This window comes from Phacochoerus africanus, chromosome 1 (genome assembly GCF_016906955.1).
Source record: "Phacochoerus africanus isolate WHEZ1 chromosome 1, ROS_Pafr_v1, whole genome shotgun sequence".
NCBI classification, from domain to species: Eukaryota; Metazoa; Chordata; class Mammalia; order Artiodactyla; family Suidae; genus Phacochoerus; species Phacochoerus africanus.
The window spans coordinates 98,925,058-98,942,204 of record NC_062544.1 but is presented as its reverse complement, the minus strand read 5'-3'; the positions used below and the strand labels follow the sequence as shown (position 1 = coordinate 98,942,204).

At 40.9% G+C, this 17,147-nt stretch overlaps 1 protein-coding gene across 1 annotated transcript in view; it reads left to right on the top strand.

Annotated features, from left to right (window-relative positions):
- DYNC1LI1 (dynein cytoplasmic 1 light intermediate chain 1) overlaps positions 1-17,147 on the top strand; it is a 49,130-nt gene that overhangs the window by 12,025 nt on the left and 19,958 nt on the right. Inside the window, exon 3 of the mRNA XM_047769467.1 lies at positions 16,310-16,426. Coding sequence (XP_047625423.1) covers positions 16,310-16,426 — 117 coding nt within the window. The remainder of the gene's footprint in view (positions 1-16,309; positions 16,427-17,147) is intronic.

Sequence of the window (17,147 nt, the reverse complement as noted above, 5' to 3'; positions counted from 1 at the left end):
TAGCCACCAGCCTACGCCAGAGCCATAGCAACGTGGGATCTGAGCCTCCTCTGCAACCTACACCACAGCTCACGGCAACGCCAGATCCTTAACCCACTTAGCAAGGCCAGGGATCAAACCTGCAACCTCTTGGTTCCTAGTCGGATTCATTAACCACTGCCCCACGACGGGAACTCCTAAATATACCCTCTTTTAGAAAACCTAATAGAGAATTACAAATTTAGATAAAAGTATTTAGAGAAAAATTTTGGCCTTATCACTGAAGCGTGCTTTATAAACTTTGATCATAGTTTGTTTAAATAGGAACTCTCCTTGTATAAGTGTATGTTTACAGATCATTAAGTATTGGCTGGCACACTTAAAGCTGGTGTGCCTGTTTCACTACTAGCTGAAGGCCAATGAACTGAAGATAAAGCTCTCTTAATGTTCATAGACAATAGATAGATGAATGCTTTCAGCATTGTTTGAAGCCACACAGGCCCCATTGCCCTACTTGCCACTTTAAAGGTATAGAATGAAATATATATGTAGTTTTTATTTTACCCAAACTATTAGGCACTTTGTTTTGTTTACCAAAATTATCATGGAATTTACTCACTTTTGTTTCTTGAATGGTTTGGCCATTAAAGATGATTTTTAGGAGTTTCCACTTTGGTGCCACGGAATTGATAGCATCTTGGGAGCCCTGGGTCACAGGTTCAATCCCCGGCCTGCCCTACTGTGTTGAGGACCCGGCATTGCACAGATGTGGCCTAGTCAACTCCGGCTCAGATCTGATCCCTGGCTCTGGAACTCCATGTGCCACAGGGTGGCCAAAAATGAAAAGAAAAGAAAAAAAAAAAAGATGTTTTTTTAAATGTCTTTCAATGCCAAATATAGGAATCCTGAATTTTAACTTTTTTTTTTGTATTTTTAAAATTAAAGTGTAGTAGATTTACAAAGTTGTGTCAGTTTTTGAATTTTAACAGTTTTGAAACCTTCTAATTGCATAATAGAATAAAGAGAGTATTTATGATGGAGATTTTAATATCTTCAAACAGTTCAGTTTGGCTAAATACTGACAGCTCAGTACAGTGACTAGCAAGTTTTCATAAGTTAGTGAAGGAAGTATATATTATGATATGTTATCGATGAGAGGCAGGCAATTGAGTTTTTTTAAATTAAGGTGTAGTTGGTCTACAATGTTGTGCCAACCAATTGTGTTTTGTAGCTATGACTGATGAATTATTATAGAAGATTGTGGTAAAGGCCCAGGGCAAGAAGTGACAGATGAGGTATAGTTATGAAAATAGCTATTCCACATGATTGTGGTTGAGATATGAATACTGATGAAGGATCTTCTGTGTGTAGAACAGGTGCTATAGAATGTGTACCCCCAAATTCATGTTGAAATTCTAACCCCAATGTGATGACATTAGGAGATGGGGGCCTTTAGCAGTTGATTAGATCATGAAGGTAGAGCCCTCATGAATGGGTTTAGGGCCCATAAACAAGAGACAGCAGAGACTCTCTCACCCTTTCTGTCATATGAGGACACAGCGAGAAGACTGTCCATGACCCAGGAAGCTAACCCTTATTAGACGCTATACCTGCCAGAACCTTGATCTCAGATGTCCAGCCTCCAGAACAGTTAGAAATAAATGACTCTTGTTATAAAACCACCCATCCTATGGTATTTTTGTTACAGCAGCCTGAAGAGACTAAGACATGTTTTCAGGTTTGGGTGAGCAAGCAAGGACAGTGCCTGTTAAGAGTAGGATAATTTCTTTCCTATAAGCAACTTAAAAGCAATGTCTTCATATCCTGCTTACTGTTCAGATAACTCACCCAAAGAATATTTGTTGAATGAAGGAAGGGAATGTACATGATCACAGTCCGCTGAAGAAAATACACAAATAATGTAAACTATTGCATTTGGAATGGATAAGCAGTGAGATCCTGATGTCTAGCACAGGAAATTATGTCTAATCACTTGTGATGGAACATGATGGAGGATAATGTGAGAAAAAGAATGTGTGTGGGTGTGTGTGTATAATTGGGTCACTTTGCTGTACAGCAGAAATTGACAACATTGTAAATCAGCTGTAATTAAAAAGAAAATAAATAAGCTGACACACTGCAATGAAGTGTCTGAGCTGTGTGGTGTGTTCTTGAAAGTACAAAGAAGGGTGCTTAACCAGACTTATGGAGTCAAAGAAAGCTTCCTGGAAGAGACTTAATTGAGACTGGAAAGATAACGAAGGGTTCTCTCAGGTGTGGTAAGGAGAAGGAAAGACTGTTCCAGAAAGAAGTGACAGCATGTATGAACATTTAAGTGCTGAGAGAGCAAGGCCTCACTGCTGCCCTGGAGAAATTGTGAATGGCTGGAGCCTTGCCTGTGAGTGGCAGGAGTTGGTGAAAGCTGGGCTGGAAAAATGAGGGGGCCTTTTGTAAGGGCTTGCGGCAACACTGGATCCTTAACCAAGTGAGCGAGGTCAGGGGTCGAGCTCGCATCCTCACAGAGGCAACATTGGGTCCTAACTTGCTGAGCAACAATGGGAACTCCATTTTTTGTTTGAGACAGTCTATCAGGGGCTGATCTGTGGGAGGATTAGGAATATGCCTTTCACTATGAAAGGAGCAGAGTTCATAGGCACTTAGGGATGCAGCAACAACAAAACACAAAAATGCCTGTTCCTCTGGAGCTTTGAGGGGTAGCGAGTGACTAAGGGGAAAAAATATTAAGTTGAATGGAGAAAAATAACACTAGCCTAGAAATGATAGGAGGTTGTGATTTTAAATGAGGTGTTTAGGGACAGCCCACTGAGAAAGTGATATTTGAGGGAAGGTGGGAAGAAGCTTACGTAACATTTCTGAAAAGAATATGTCCTAGATAGAGGACAGTGGATGAAGGCTTTGAGGTTGGAATCTTATATGTACATGAGTGTTTGGGGGGAAAGTGGCTAGATAGTGGTAATGCTTTTGTGTATAGTGAAATGTGAGTTATTTGTGGGACATCCAAATTGTGATGACCAGCAAGTAGTTCAGAAGAGGCCCAGTCTGGAAGGAAATCTATAGATCAGCAGATTATAGGAGGTATGGAAGTATTGTGTGAGAGTCCCTGGAATGAAATGTGGAGTGAGAAGAATAGAGGGCTGAGGAAGGAACCCTGGGAAACACACATGTTGGGTAAGGATGGAAGCCTGCAAGGAAGACTTAAGTCTTAAAAGTAAATAGTAGAACAGGAGAGGGTGGCGTGATGGTCCCTGTGGCAAGGGAGCATCTTTGCCTTTTGTGTCGTCCTTATTTCCCTGCCAGCTCCCAACCAAATCAGCCTTTGAGTACAGCTGTCCCAACCCCCATCACCTAGGACTCCAGTAAAAGTTATCGAGTCTCCTTTCCCTAAACTTACCCTTGTCAGTCATTCTTCCACAACTTTGTGATAGCAGTCTTTCTAAAATACATAAATACTGCCAGGACTCTACAGGATGAAGTCTAACCATCTCAGCCTGGCATAAGATGCCCTTCATGATCTAACACTCCCTATTCTTACTTCCTGGTTCTTTTTATCCTCACATCCTAAATTTAATGCATTCAAATATTTGTCCTTTCTAGAAGGACACTTCTTTGCCTCCAGGCCTCTGTATGTTTTCCTGTTTCCTGGAATGGCTACCTCTATGGTTCATTAACACCACAAGATTTGACTAAAGTGTTACCTTCTCTCCAAGCAAAACCAGAATCTTCCCTTAATGTTGGCTTCCTGGTTTGTTGAACATCTGTAGTATAGTCCTAGTGATACTATCTTTTTTATTTGATTTGATTTTTTAAAAGTATAGTTTACTGTGCTAATTTCTTTTTCTTTCTTTTTTTTTGTCTTTTTGTCTTTTTGCAATTTCTTGGGCCGCTCCAGCAGCATATGGAGGTTCCCAGGCCTACACCAGAGCCACAGCAACGTGGGGTCCGAGCCGCGTCTGCAACCTACACCACAGCTCACGGCAACACCGGATCGTTAACCCACTGAGCAAGGGCAGGGACCGAACCCGCAACCTCATGGTTCCTAGTCGGATTCGTTAACCACTGTGCCACGACGGGAACTCCTACTGTGCTAATTTCTGCTGTACAGCACAGTGACTCAGTTATACACACATATATATACTCTTTTCACATTCTTTTCCTTTATAGTTTATTTTAAGAGATTAGATATAGTTTGCTGTGCTATACAGTAGGACCTTATTTATCCATTCTAGATATAACAATTTTCATGTACTAACCCCAAACTCCCAATCCTTCCCTCTCCTTCCCCCCTGCTCCCTTGGCAACCTCAAGTCTGTTTTCTATGTCTGAGTCTGTTTCTGTTTTGTAGATGGGTATATTTGTGCCATATTTTAGCTTCCGTGTATAAGTGATATCCTATAGTATTTGGTTTTCTCTGTCTGACTTATTTCACTTAGAATAATCACCTCTAGGTCCATCCATGCTGCTGCAAATGGCATTGTTTTGTTCTTTTTTATGGCTGAGTAATATTCTGTTATATGTGTATTTAAGTTGTTTCCAAGTCTTGGCTATTGTGAATAGGGTTTCTATGAACATAGGGGTGCATGTATATCTTTTTGAATTATTGTTTAGTTTGGATATATGCCCAGAAGTGGAATTGTTGGATCATATGGTAATTCTGTTTTTAGTTTTCTGAGACACCTCCACACTTTTCTATATTGACTGTACCAACTTACATTCCCACCCATAATGTAGGAGAGTTCCCTTTTCTTTATTTCCTCTCCAGTATTTTTTATTTGTAGATTTTTTGTTTCCAATAATGGCCATTCTGACTGGTGTGAGGTGGTACGTTGTTTTGATTTGCATTTCTCTAATAATTAGCGATGTTGAATATCTTTTCAAGTGTCTGCTGGCCATCAATATGTCTTCTTTAGAGAAATGTTTGTTAAGATCTTTTGCCCATTTTTTGATTGAGTTTTTTTGTTGTTGAGTTGTATGAGCTCTTTTGTATATTTGTGGTGATTAAGACTTTGTTGGTCACATCATTTGCAAATATTTTCTCCCATTCTGTAGGTTGTCATTTTGTTTTGTTTTGTTTTAAAGGTTTCCTTTGTTGTGCAAAAGCTTGTAAGTTTGATTAGGTCCCATTTGCTTATTTTTGTTTTTATTTCTATTGCCTTGGGAGAGTGACCTAAGAAATATTGGGTACAATTTATATCAGAATGTTTGCCTGTGCTCTCTTCTAGGAGTTGTATGGTGTCATGTCTTATGTTTAAGTCTTTAAACATAAGAGTTAATTTTTGTGCATGGTGTGAAGGTGTGTTCTAACTTAATTGATTTATGTGCAGCTGTCCTAACTTTCCCAGCACCACTTACTGAAGAGATTGTCTTTTTCCCATTTTGTATTTTTGCCTTCTTTTTTGAAGATTGATTTACTGTAGGTGTGTGGGTTTGTTTCTGGGCTCTCTGTTATGTTCCATTGATCTGTGTGTCCTTTTTGTACCAATACCATACTGCTTTGATTACTGTAGCTTTCTAGTACTGTCTGAAGTCTGGGAGAATTACACCTCCTGTTTTGGTTGTTTTTTGTTTGTTTGTTTTTAACTCCTCGGTATTATTTTGGCAATTGTGGGTCTTTTTTAGATCCCATGTAAATTTTTAGATTGTTTGTTCTGTAAAAAATGTCATGAGTAATTTGATAGGGATCACATTAAATCTGTAGATTGCTTTGGGTAGTATGGCCATTTTAATAATACTAATTTTTCCAATCCAAGAGCAGGGTATATATTTTCATTTCTTTGCATCCTCTTTAATTTCCATTATTAATGTTTTATGTTTCTCAGTATGTAAGTTTTTCACCTCCTTGGTTAGCTGTGTACTTTTTTTCAGTGTGATTTTAAAAAGTATTTTTGGGGGTTTTTTGCATTCTCTTTCTGATATTTCATTAGTAGTGTAAAGAAATGCAGCTGATTTCTGAATGTTAATCTTATGTCCTGGGAGTTCCCATTGTGGCTCAGCGGAAACAAATCTAACTAGTATCCCTGAGGATGCAAGTTTGATCCCTGGTCTTGCTCATTGGATTAAGGATCCAGCATTGCCATGAGCTGTGTTGTAGGTCACAGACACAGCTCAGTTCTGGCATTGCTGTGGCTGTGGCATAGGCCAGCAGCTATAACTCTAATTCAACCCCTAGCCTGGGAACTTCCGTATGCTGTGGGTGCAGCCTTAAAAAGACCAAAAAAAAAATCTTGTATCCTGCTACTTGGCTGAAGTCATTTATCAGATCTTGTAGTTTTTGTGTGGAATCTTTATGGTGGTCTTTATATAGTATCATGTCCTAATGATAATATCTTGAAATTGTCTTTTGTTTGTTTTCCCTCAATTGATCATGTTGTGTGATCCTTTTAATGTATTGTTGGATTTGGTTTGCTGGTATTTTGTTGAGGATTTCTGCATCTATGTTTATCAGTGATATTGGCCTGTAATTTTCTTTTTGTTGTTGTTTTCTCTTTGATTTTGGCAACAGGATGATGATGGCCTTGTAGAATGAGCTTGGGAGTCCTCCTTCCTCTGCAGTTTTTGGGAAGTGTCAGGATAGGTGTTAACTATTCCCTAAATGTTTGATAGAATTTGCCTATTAAGCCATCTGGTCTGGACTTTGTTTGTTGGAAATTTTTTGTTTGTTTGTTTGTTTTTGCTTTTCATGACCACACCTGTGGCAGGCATATGGAAGTCCCAAGCTAGGGGCCAAATCAGAGCTGCAGCTGCTGGCCTGTGCCACAGCCACAGCAACACCAGATCCAAGCCATGTCTGTGACCTACACCACAGCTCACGACAGTGCCAGATACTTAACCCACTGGGTGAAGCCAGGGATTGAAGCCACATCCTCATGGACACTAGTCGGATTCACTTAACGCTTCGCCACAACAGGAACTTCAGCTTCCTGTTGGAAGTTTTTTTAGTCACATTTTCAATCCAGTACTTGTGATTGGTCTGTTCATATTTTCTATTTCTTCCTAGTTTAGTCTTGGAAAGTTGTACCTTTCTAAGAATTTGTCCATTTATTCTAGTCTATCCATTTTATTAGTTTGTAGTAGTCTCTTATGAACCTTTGTATTTCTGTGGTATCATTTGTAGTTTCTGCCTTTTTAAAATTTTATTGATTTGAGCCCTCTTTTTTCTTGATGAATCTGACTAAAGGTGCATCATTTGTTTATCTTTTTAAAGACTCAGCTTTTACTTTCATTGATCTTTTCTATGTTTTCTCTGTCTCTATTTTATTTATATCTGCTCTGATACTTGGTGATTTCTCTCCTTCTGCCAACTTTGAGTTTTGTTTCTTCTTTCACTGGTTGCTTTAGGTGTATTTGAGGTTTTTCTTATTTCCTGAGGTAAAATTGTATTGGTATAAACTCTCTTAGAACTGCTTTTGTTGCATCCTGTAGGTTTTGGATCATTGTTTCATTTTTATTTGTTTCCAGGTTGTTGGCTTTTTTTTCTCTTTAGGGCCACAGCTGTGACCTATGGACATGCCCAGGCTAGGGGTCGAATCAGAGCTGCAGCTGCAGGCCTACAGCACATCCATGGTAACACTGGATCTGAGCTGTATCTGTGATCTGTGCTGCAGCTTGCAATAACGCTGGATCCTTAACCCATTTACCAAGGCCAGGGATTGAGCCCACATTCTGATAGACACGATGTCAGGTTCTTAACCCACCGAGCCAGGAGCTCCTCTAGGTATTTTTTGATTTGGCCTTTGATTTCTTCAGCAATCCATTGCTTATTTAGTAGCATACTGTTTAGCCTCCATGTGTTTTGTGGGTTTTTTTTTTTTTTTTGTCTTTTTGCTATTTCTTTGGGCCGCTCCTGTGGCATATGGAGGTTCCCAGGCTAGGGGTCGAATCAGAGCTGTAGCCACCGGCCTACGCCAGAGCCACAGCAACGTGGGATCCGAGCCGCGTCTGCAACCTACACCACAGCTCACGGCAACGCCGGATTGTTAACCCACTGAGCAAGGGCAGGGACCGAACTCGCAACCTCATGGTTCCTAGTCAGATTCGTTAACCACTGCGCCACGACGGGAACTCCTTGTGGGGTTTTTTACACTTCTTTTTCTTGTAACTGATTTATAATCTATAGTGTTGTGGTCAGGAAAGATGGTTAATATGATTTCAATTAAATTTATTGAGGCTTTCTTTCTGGCCCAGCATGTGTTCTATCCTGGAGAATGTTCCCTGTGCACTTGAAAAGAATGTATATTCTGCTGCTTTCAGATGGAATGTCCTATAAATATCAATTAAGTCCATCTATTCAAATGTGTCATTTAAGTTCTGTGTTCCCTTAATGATTTTTCTGTTTGGATGATCTGTCCCTTGGTGTAAGTGGGGTGTTAAAGTCTCCCACTATTGTATTACCTTTGATTTCTCCTTTTATGGCTGTTAGACTCCCCCCCTCCCTTTTTTGGCTGACCCATGGTGTATGGATTCCCCAGGCCAGGAATCAGATCGAAGCCACAGTTGTGACCTACACCACAGTTGCAGCAGTGCTGGATCCTTTAACACACTGTGCCAGGCTGGGGATTGAACCTGCATCCTGGCCCTGCAGAGATACCATCAATCCTGTTGCCCAGCAGCAGGAATTCTTATGGCTGTTAACCTTTGCCTTATATACTGAGGTGCTCCTATGTTGGGTGCATATATATTTACAATTGTTATATCTTCTTTTGGGATTGATCCCTTGATCGTTATGTAGTATCCTTCTTTGTCTCGTATAACAGACTTTATTTTAAAGTCTGTTTTGTCTGATGTGAGTATTGCTACTCCAACTTTCTTGATTTCCATTTCAAGGAATGTCTTTTTCCATCCCCTCACTTTCATTTTGTATGTGTCCCTGGATGTGAAGTGGTCTCTTATAGACAGTATATATGTGTCTCACTTTTGTATCCATTCAGCCAGTCTTTGTCTTTTGGTTGGAGTATTTAATCCATTTATATTTAAGGTAATTATCAATATGTATGTTCTTATTGCCATTTTCTTAATTATAGGCCTTTTTTCCCTCCCTCTTTTATTCTTTTAAGCTGATGACTATCTTTAGTGTTGTGTTTGGCTTGCTCTGTGTGTGTGCGTGTGTGTTTATTGTAGATTTTTGGTTTGCAGTTACCATGAGGTTTTGCTCTAGGAATATATGTATATGTGTATATGTATATACAGATAGATACACACAATATTGTTTTAAGTTGCTGGTCTCTTAATTTCAAATGCAGTTCCAATATCCTTCATTTGTACTTAGCTCTTCTTACCATGGCTGGTTTTGAGATCTTATTTGTGTATGAATAATTTCCTGCATTTACTGTATGTTTGCCTTTATCAGAGAGCTTTCCCACTTGTAGTTTTCTTTTCTTTTTTTTTAGGGCTGCACCTGAGGCATATCAAGGTTCCCAGGCTAGGGGTTGAAACAGAGCTGTAGCTGCTGGCCTGCGCCACAGCTACAGCAACACGGGATCTGAGCCGTGTCTGCAACTTACACCACAGCTCACGGATCCTTAATCCCCTGAGCAAGTCCAGGGATCCAACCTGCATCCTCATGGATGTTAGTCGGGTTTATTAACCACTGAGCCATGAGGGGAACTCCCCCACTTGTGGTTTTCTTGTATCTAGTTACAGCCTTTTCCCTGTAGAGAAGTTCCTTTAGCATTTGTTGTAAAGTTGGTTCTGTGCTACTGAGTTCTCTTAGCTTGTGCTTGTCTGCAAGGTTTTGATTTCTCTGTCAAACCTGAACAAGAGCCTTGTTGGGTAGGGTACTCTTGGTTGTAAGTTTTACCTTTTCATCACTTTAAATATTTGTGCCACTCCTTTCTGGCCTGCAGAGTTTCTGTTGAAAAAAATCAATTGATAACCTTATTGGGGATTCCCTTATATATTATTTATTGCTTTCCCCTTGTTGCTTTTAATATTTTCTAATTATCTTTAATTTTTGTCAGTTTGATTAATGTGTCTTGGGTGTTCTTCCTTGGTTTTAGCCTGTATGTGACCGTTTGCTTTCTGGACCTGGGTTCCTCTCCCTTGTTAGGGAGCTTTTCAGCTCTTATTTATTTCCTCAGATATTTTCTCAGGCCCTTTCTCTTTGCTCCTTTTGGGACCACCTCTCCTCACTCCCCCATAATGTCATAATGTGTATGTTGTGTTTGATGCTGTTGGCAAGGTCTCTTAAAATGTTTTTCTTTTTTCTTTCCTGCGCTCTCTCTCTCTTTTTTTTTTTTGCTTTTTAGGGCTGTGCCCGTAGCATGTAAAAGTTCTCTGACTAGGGGTCTAATTGGAGCTGCAGCTGCCAGCCTGTGCCACAGCCATGGCAACAACCAGATCCTTAATGCACTGAGCAGGGCCAGGGATTGAACCCTTATCCTCATGGATGCTAGTCAGATTTGTAACCTGCTGAGCCACAACGGGAACTCCTGTTTTCATTTCTTTTCATTCTTTTTTCTTTATTCTGTTCCGCAGCTATGATTTCCACCATTCTGTCTTCCAGCTCACTTATTTGTTCTTCTGCTTCATGTATTCTGCTGTTGATTCCTTCTACTGTAGTTTTCATTTCATTTATTGTATTGCTCACCTCTGCTTTTATATTTTCTAGCTCTCTGTTAAACATTTCTTACGTATTCTTGGTCTGTGCCTCCATTTTTTTTCCCAAGATACTGGATCATCTTTATTGTAATTACTCGAATTCTTTTTCAGGTAGATAGTCTGTCTCAACTACACTACACTACACTAGGGGATTTCTCTTGGGGGTTCTGGGGATTTCTCTTGTTTCTTCATCTGGAATGTATTTCTTTGCCATGTCATTTTGTCTAAATTTTTGTGTTTGTGGTCTCCATTTCACTGGCTCCATAATTGTAGTTCCATCTTGCTTCTGGTGTCTGCCCCCTAATAGGCGAGGCTAGTCTATGGGCTTATGCAGGCTTCCTGGTGGGAAGGACTGGTACCTGCCCACTGGTGGGTAGAGCTGAGTCTTGTCCCTGTAGTGACCAGGGCTGTGTCAGGGGGTGTGTTTAGAGGCAGCTGTGGGCTCAAGAATACTTGAGGCAGACAGTCTGTCTGCTGATGTGTGGTGCTGTATCTCACCTTGTTGGTTGTTTGGCCTAAGGCATCTCAGCACTGCAATCTATAGGCTGTTGAGTAGGGCCAGGTCTTGGTGCCCAAATGGCAGCCTCCAAGAGAGAGCTCATTCCAATGTGTACTCCCTGGTACCTCACCACCAGTGTCCTTGTCCCCACAGTGAGCCATAGTTGCCCCTCGCCTCCCCAGAACACCCTCCAAGACTAGCAGGTAGGTCTGGTGCAGGCTTGTGTGACATCATTGCTTTTCCCCTCAGTCCTGGTATGCACAAAACTCTCCAAGAGTGGAGTTTGTTTCCCCCAGTCTTGGGGAATTCCTATGATCAATGCCCTCCCTTGATCCTTTTCCTAGTGCTTAACTTCAGGCTGGGGAGCCTGACACAGGGCTCAGAACTCTCACTTCTTTTACAGTTGATGGTTTGCCTGTCCAGCAAGTGTGGGATTTGATGATATGAGAAAGTGCCCTCCTGGCATCTCATTGTGGATTCTTTTTTGTCTATGGATGTAGAATATCTTTTTTTGTTTGTTTTTTTGGGTAGTAGGTTCCAGTATTTTTTGTCAATGGCTGTTCAGTTGTGATTTTGATGTTTTTGTGAGGAGGTGAGCTCAAATCCTTCTATTCTGCCATCTTGGCTCCAACTCCACCCTCTCCAATTATGAGCTCCTAAGACAGCAGCTTTGACCTGTGGACCTTTGTATTCGTGTGTGTGTGTGTGTGTGTGTGTGTGTGTGTGTGTGTGTGTGTGTGTGTGGCTGCACCCATGACATATTGAATTTTCTGAGCCAGGAATGGAAACGAAGTTGCAGCTGCACCCTGCCCCACAGCTACAGCAGTGCTGGAGGATCTTTCTATTTCTAGTGCTTGACTTAGGGTATTGAATATCCATGCAGTGGTTCTCAAAGTGTAGTCCTTGAACCAGCAGCATCAGCAACACTGGGAAGAAACTGTAAGAAATGCATATGTGTGGGCCCTATCCCACACTTACTGAATCAGAAAGCCGGGGGATGATGCCCAGTAATGTGTTTTAACAAGCCTCCAGGTGAGTCTGGTATATTTTAGAACCATTAGTCCAATGAGATGAGTGATGGACAACATTCACTCAGAGGAATAAACTCTTGTCTCATGGTAACTGGGGGAGGAACCTTCCACTTGTATTCAGACCTTAGAAAAAGGAAACAGCCATGCTGTAGTGATGGCTGCAAGAACGTAAAATAGTGAACATATGAAGTTATTATTGACAGTATTTTTGATATGAATTGGGGCTCAAAATCGGTTCTGGGCATATTGACTTGAAACCTTTAAAATTAGAGTTAGATAAACTAAAAGAAGCAAACTTATTACTTAAGAAATCACTCATCGCACCATCAGAGATAACTACAATTATCAAGGATTATTTCTGTTATTATGGTTTTTATTCTTTTTGCTTATGCTTAAGCTCATCTACGTGTGTGTTTGTGTATGCGTTTATGTTTTATTCAGAAACCTTTATATATAAAATATCTTTCAGGAGTTCCTGTCATGGTTCAGTGGTTAATGAATCCGACTAGGAAGCACGAGGTTGCGGGTTTGATCCCCGGCCTTGCTCAGTGGGTTAAGGATCTGGCATTGCTGTGAGCTGTCGTGTAGGTTGCAGACGCGGCTTGGATTCTGTCTTGCTATGGCTCTGGTGTAGGCCAGTGACTATAGTTCCGATTGGACCCCTAACCTGGGAACCTCCATATGCCGTGGGAGCGGCCCTAGAAATGGCAAAAAGATCAAAAAAAAAAAAAATCTTTCAAATATTAAGAAGTTGAAACATACCTTAATCTCTTGACCCTTTTAAAGATGTATTTTCACTTTCTAATATGTAATTTGGGGATTATAAGATAAATCTTGGGTCACATTCAGTGAAATTTTATCTGACTAATTACTGTCTATTTTAATGGATCTACATATACTTTGAAAGTTCTTAGAGCAATTTTAGGTTTGCAGCAAAACTAAGTGGGAAGTACAGAGAGTTTCCAGCTTGGGGTCCATTTGGAGCTACAGCTGCTGGCCTTCACCACAGCCATAGCACATGGGATCTGAGCCATGTCTGTGACCTGCACCACAGCTCACAGCAATGCCAGAGCCTTAACCCACTGAGTGAGGCCAGGGATCGAATCCACAACTTATGGTTCCTAGTCAGATTCGTTTCCACTGTGCCACGACAGAATTCCAGTGCAGCAACGTTGACTCATCATTATCACCCAAAGTCCATAGTTAACTTGAGGGTTATGAATTAAATCCGGTAAGAACTATAGAACAGATAAAGTGCAAATTAGTAATCAGTATAACAAATGGGTGTTTTGCTAAAATTAAATACCTATGTTGAGTTTAATAGTAGACTGAAGTGTTAATATATTTTATTTTTCACTAGTTAACGTTATGGTTTCCATTTTAAGCATGATCATCGCGAGACTGTCATTATCTTAGATATTACTGTTTTCAACCCAATTTGTGATTTCGATGGACAGTTTGAATGGTTTACTGTAAAAACAATACTGAAAGATAAGTACTCATTTAATGACAGATTCTTTATTGCCTAGTTAAGGCTACACTTATTGTTATGAAGTGCTGGAAAATGGTGCAGAACCAGTCTGACCAGTACAATTGAAAATAGTACTGGAGTTCCCGTTGTGGCTCAGTGGTTAACGAATGTGACTAGGAACCATGGGGTTGAGAGTTTGATCCCTGGCCTCGCTCAGTGGGTTAAGGATCCGGCATTGCCATGAGCTGTGGCATAGGTCGCAGATGTGGCTTGATTCCCGAGTTGCTGTGGCTCTGGCGTAGGCCGGTGGCTACAGTTCCAATTAGACCCCTCGCCTAGGAACCTCCATGTGCCGCAGGTGCAGCCCTAGAAAAGACAAAAAAAAAAAAAGAAAAGAAAAGAAAATATTACCACTCTGGGGCCGCTGACTTTTTGAGTTTGGCCTGCTATGTGCCTCTTCTCTTCTCTGTTACTGTCTGCATCACTTGACCTCTGCTTGGCACCAATAAGGATAATAAGCACCAATGCAGAAGTGGGTACTGCAATTTTCTGCCAGCATTTAGATATAAAGATGGTTATTCAGAAGATCCAGGACATATATAACTTTTTATAATTCTTAGAAAGTGAAAATAACTTCTAAATTGTCAGAGTACTCACGAATCTCCAAAAATAAGTCATTAGATCCATGAAACCCACCGTTATTGAGTACTAATAAGTGATACTGTCAATAACAAAATAAGTTCATTAAACAGTAACATAGTATTGGAATTCCCGTTGTGGTGCAGTGGAAATGAATCCAACTAGGAACCATGAGGTTGTGGGTTCGATCCCTGGCCTTGCTCAGTGGGTTGAGGATCCAGTGTTGCCGTGAGCTGTGGTGTAGGTCAGAGATGCGGCTCGAATCGTGTTGCTGTGGCTCTGGCGTAGGCTGGCAGCTACAGCTCTGATTCGACCCCTAGCCTGGGAACCTCCATATGCCGCAGGTACAGCCCTAAAAAAGGACTAAGACAAAAAAACAAAAAACAGTACTGTAGTATTTAAATAAATTCACAAATTAAAAAAAAAAAAATCTCACCAAAACATTGAATAGCAGAGTATTCATCAAGGCTTAGTGGAAACGAATCTGACTAGTGTCCATGAGGACGCAGGTTCTATCTCTGGCCTCGCTCAGTGGGTTAAGGATACAGTGTTGCTGTGAGCTGTGGCATAGGCCACAGATACGACTTGGATCTGGCGTTGCTGTGACTGTGAGTTAGTCTGGCGGCTATAGCTCCGATTGAACCCCTAGCCTGGGAACCTCCACATGCTGCGGGTGCAGGGAAGGAAGGAAGGAAGGAAATACTGAATAGCTAGCCTTGTCTTAAACTTTTAAAATTTGTGCCAGTTGTTCTTGTTGTGTGTTTGGTTTTTTGTTTGTTTTTGTTTTTGCCGTACCCATGGCATGTGGAAGTTCCTTGGCCAGGTCAAACCCACCCCACAGCAGTGACCAGAGCCTCTGTAGTCCATGACAACACTGGATCCTTAACCTACTGTGACACCAGAGAACTCCAGGATTTGTGCCAAGTTTAAACTGCTTTTCTTGCTATTCTTATTTTTTAAGTCTACATTTTGTTTTTGTCTATTCTACCTTCTCTCCACCTGTGTTCTTGCCCAACTTACAACCCCAACCCTCAACTCTCTCCTTTGCTACATATTTCTTCTGGTTTCATGGTTTTGGTGAGGCTACCGTCACAGTTCCCTGCTCTGGTCAGTTTTTATGTATTATCCATCCTCTATGAGTGGCCCATAGGTGTGCACACAACCCAAAGTGGACCAATAGTCTTTATCTGAGAAGTCTGTGGAATGAAAGCCAACAGAGAGAGTCTTTTGTTCTTTGTAGATGAAGTGGGGATGGCATAAGAGTTGAGCTTCCTGAGTAATACTCCTGGAGGAAGCCATTTGTAATAGGATAAAATGAGATTGAATAAGAGGAGCAGGAGAACGAATCCTGGAGGTAAAGTCTGTATCTCCACCTGTGTGGTTACCTAGTTATCTTGTATCAAATTACCCTTTTGGCTGAAGCTAGTTCCAGTTGAGTTTTTCACTTGGCACACTTTTTTTTGGGGGGAGGTGCTTTTTAGGGTTGCCCTTGTGGCATATGGAGGTTCCCAAGCTAGGGGTCCTATTGGAACTCTAGCTGCTGGGCTACACCACAGCGACAGCAACAGCAACACAGGATCCGAGCCGTGTCTACAACCTACACCACAGCTCATGGTAATGCCGGATCCTTAACCCACTGAGCAAGGCCAGGGATTGAACCTGTGTCCTCATGGATGCTAGTCAGGTTCATTAATCACTGAGCCATGATGGGAACTCCATCACTTGGCACACTCTTGAAAGCATCCTTAAATAATCCGTATTGAGGGGAGTTCCCATCATGGCGCAGTGGTTAACGAATCTGACTAGGAACCATGAGGTTGCGGGTTCGGTCCCTGCCCTTGCTCAGTGGGTTAACGATCCGGCGTTGCCGTGAGCTGTGGTGTAGGTTGCAGACGCGGCCGCGTTGCTGTGGCTCTGGCGTAGGCTGGCAGCTACAGCTCCGACTCAACCCCTAGCCTGGGAACCTCCATATGCCGAGGGAGCGACCCAAAGAAATAGCAAAAAGACAAAAAACAAACAAACAAACAAACAAAAATAATCCGTATTGTAATTTTAAATATTTGTCCTTTTTTACAGGTGAAGATGGAGCTGGAAAAACAAGCTTGATAAGAAAAATTCAGGGAATAGAGGAGTACAAGAAAGGCAGAGGATTGGAATATTTGTACTTAAATGTTCATGATGAAGACAGGGATGGTGAGTGTCATTTATTTGTAATGAAAGTTTCCTAAAGCCTTTCCAAGTTGCACTGATATCCATATTAGTCTGACTTTTCTTAGTGTGTCATTTTTTATTAGGAGTCCTACTATATCATGCCAGTCAATAAAGTATTATATTATGGCATACTTTTATTGGTTGGGAATTGGGATTCATATAGTGGTATTTTTAAACACTGTAAAAGATAGTCTCATGTGCAGACTTTTACTTTCTTGGTAACCTTGAAGCATCTTAGTTTTTCAGTTCATTTTCCCTCAGGGTAATAGTATCCTCTATGATTGTTTTGCCTCTCTTTTTACCTTCTTCTCATTTTTTGACTTAAAAACATCATCTGCTCTCCAGCTTTTCTCATCTGATCAGCCATTTTTTTCTTCTGTACATCACTTGTCCTCTCATTTTTGTATATAATTTGAATATGAGTGGCTCTATTTGCTAGTGTTAAGAGTAGAAACTTTATTCAGTTTAAGGTTTGGGATTGAGAAATAAGAAGCAGAGGATGCTGATATTCTGTGTTGGCAGTCTAATCATGTTTTTAAATACTTGTTAGGACCATACTGAATTGGTAGACATCACCCAAGTATTTGAACATTGCCAAAGGAAGTTTCTCCTTTGGAGAGCCCTAAAATATGCTAAGTAGTATTGCTAGTTGGATGAAGTAACTTTATCCTGTTGTCTTAGTAACTTTCTTTTGTCTGTTGTA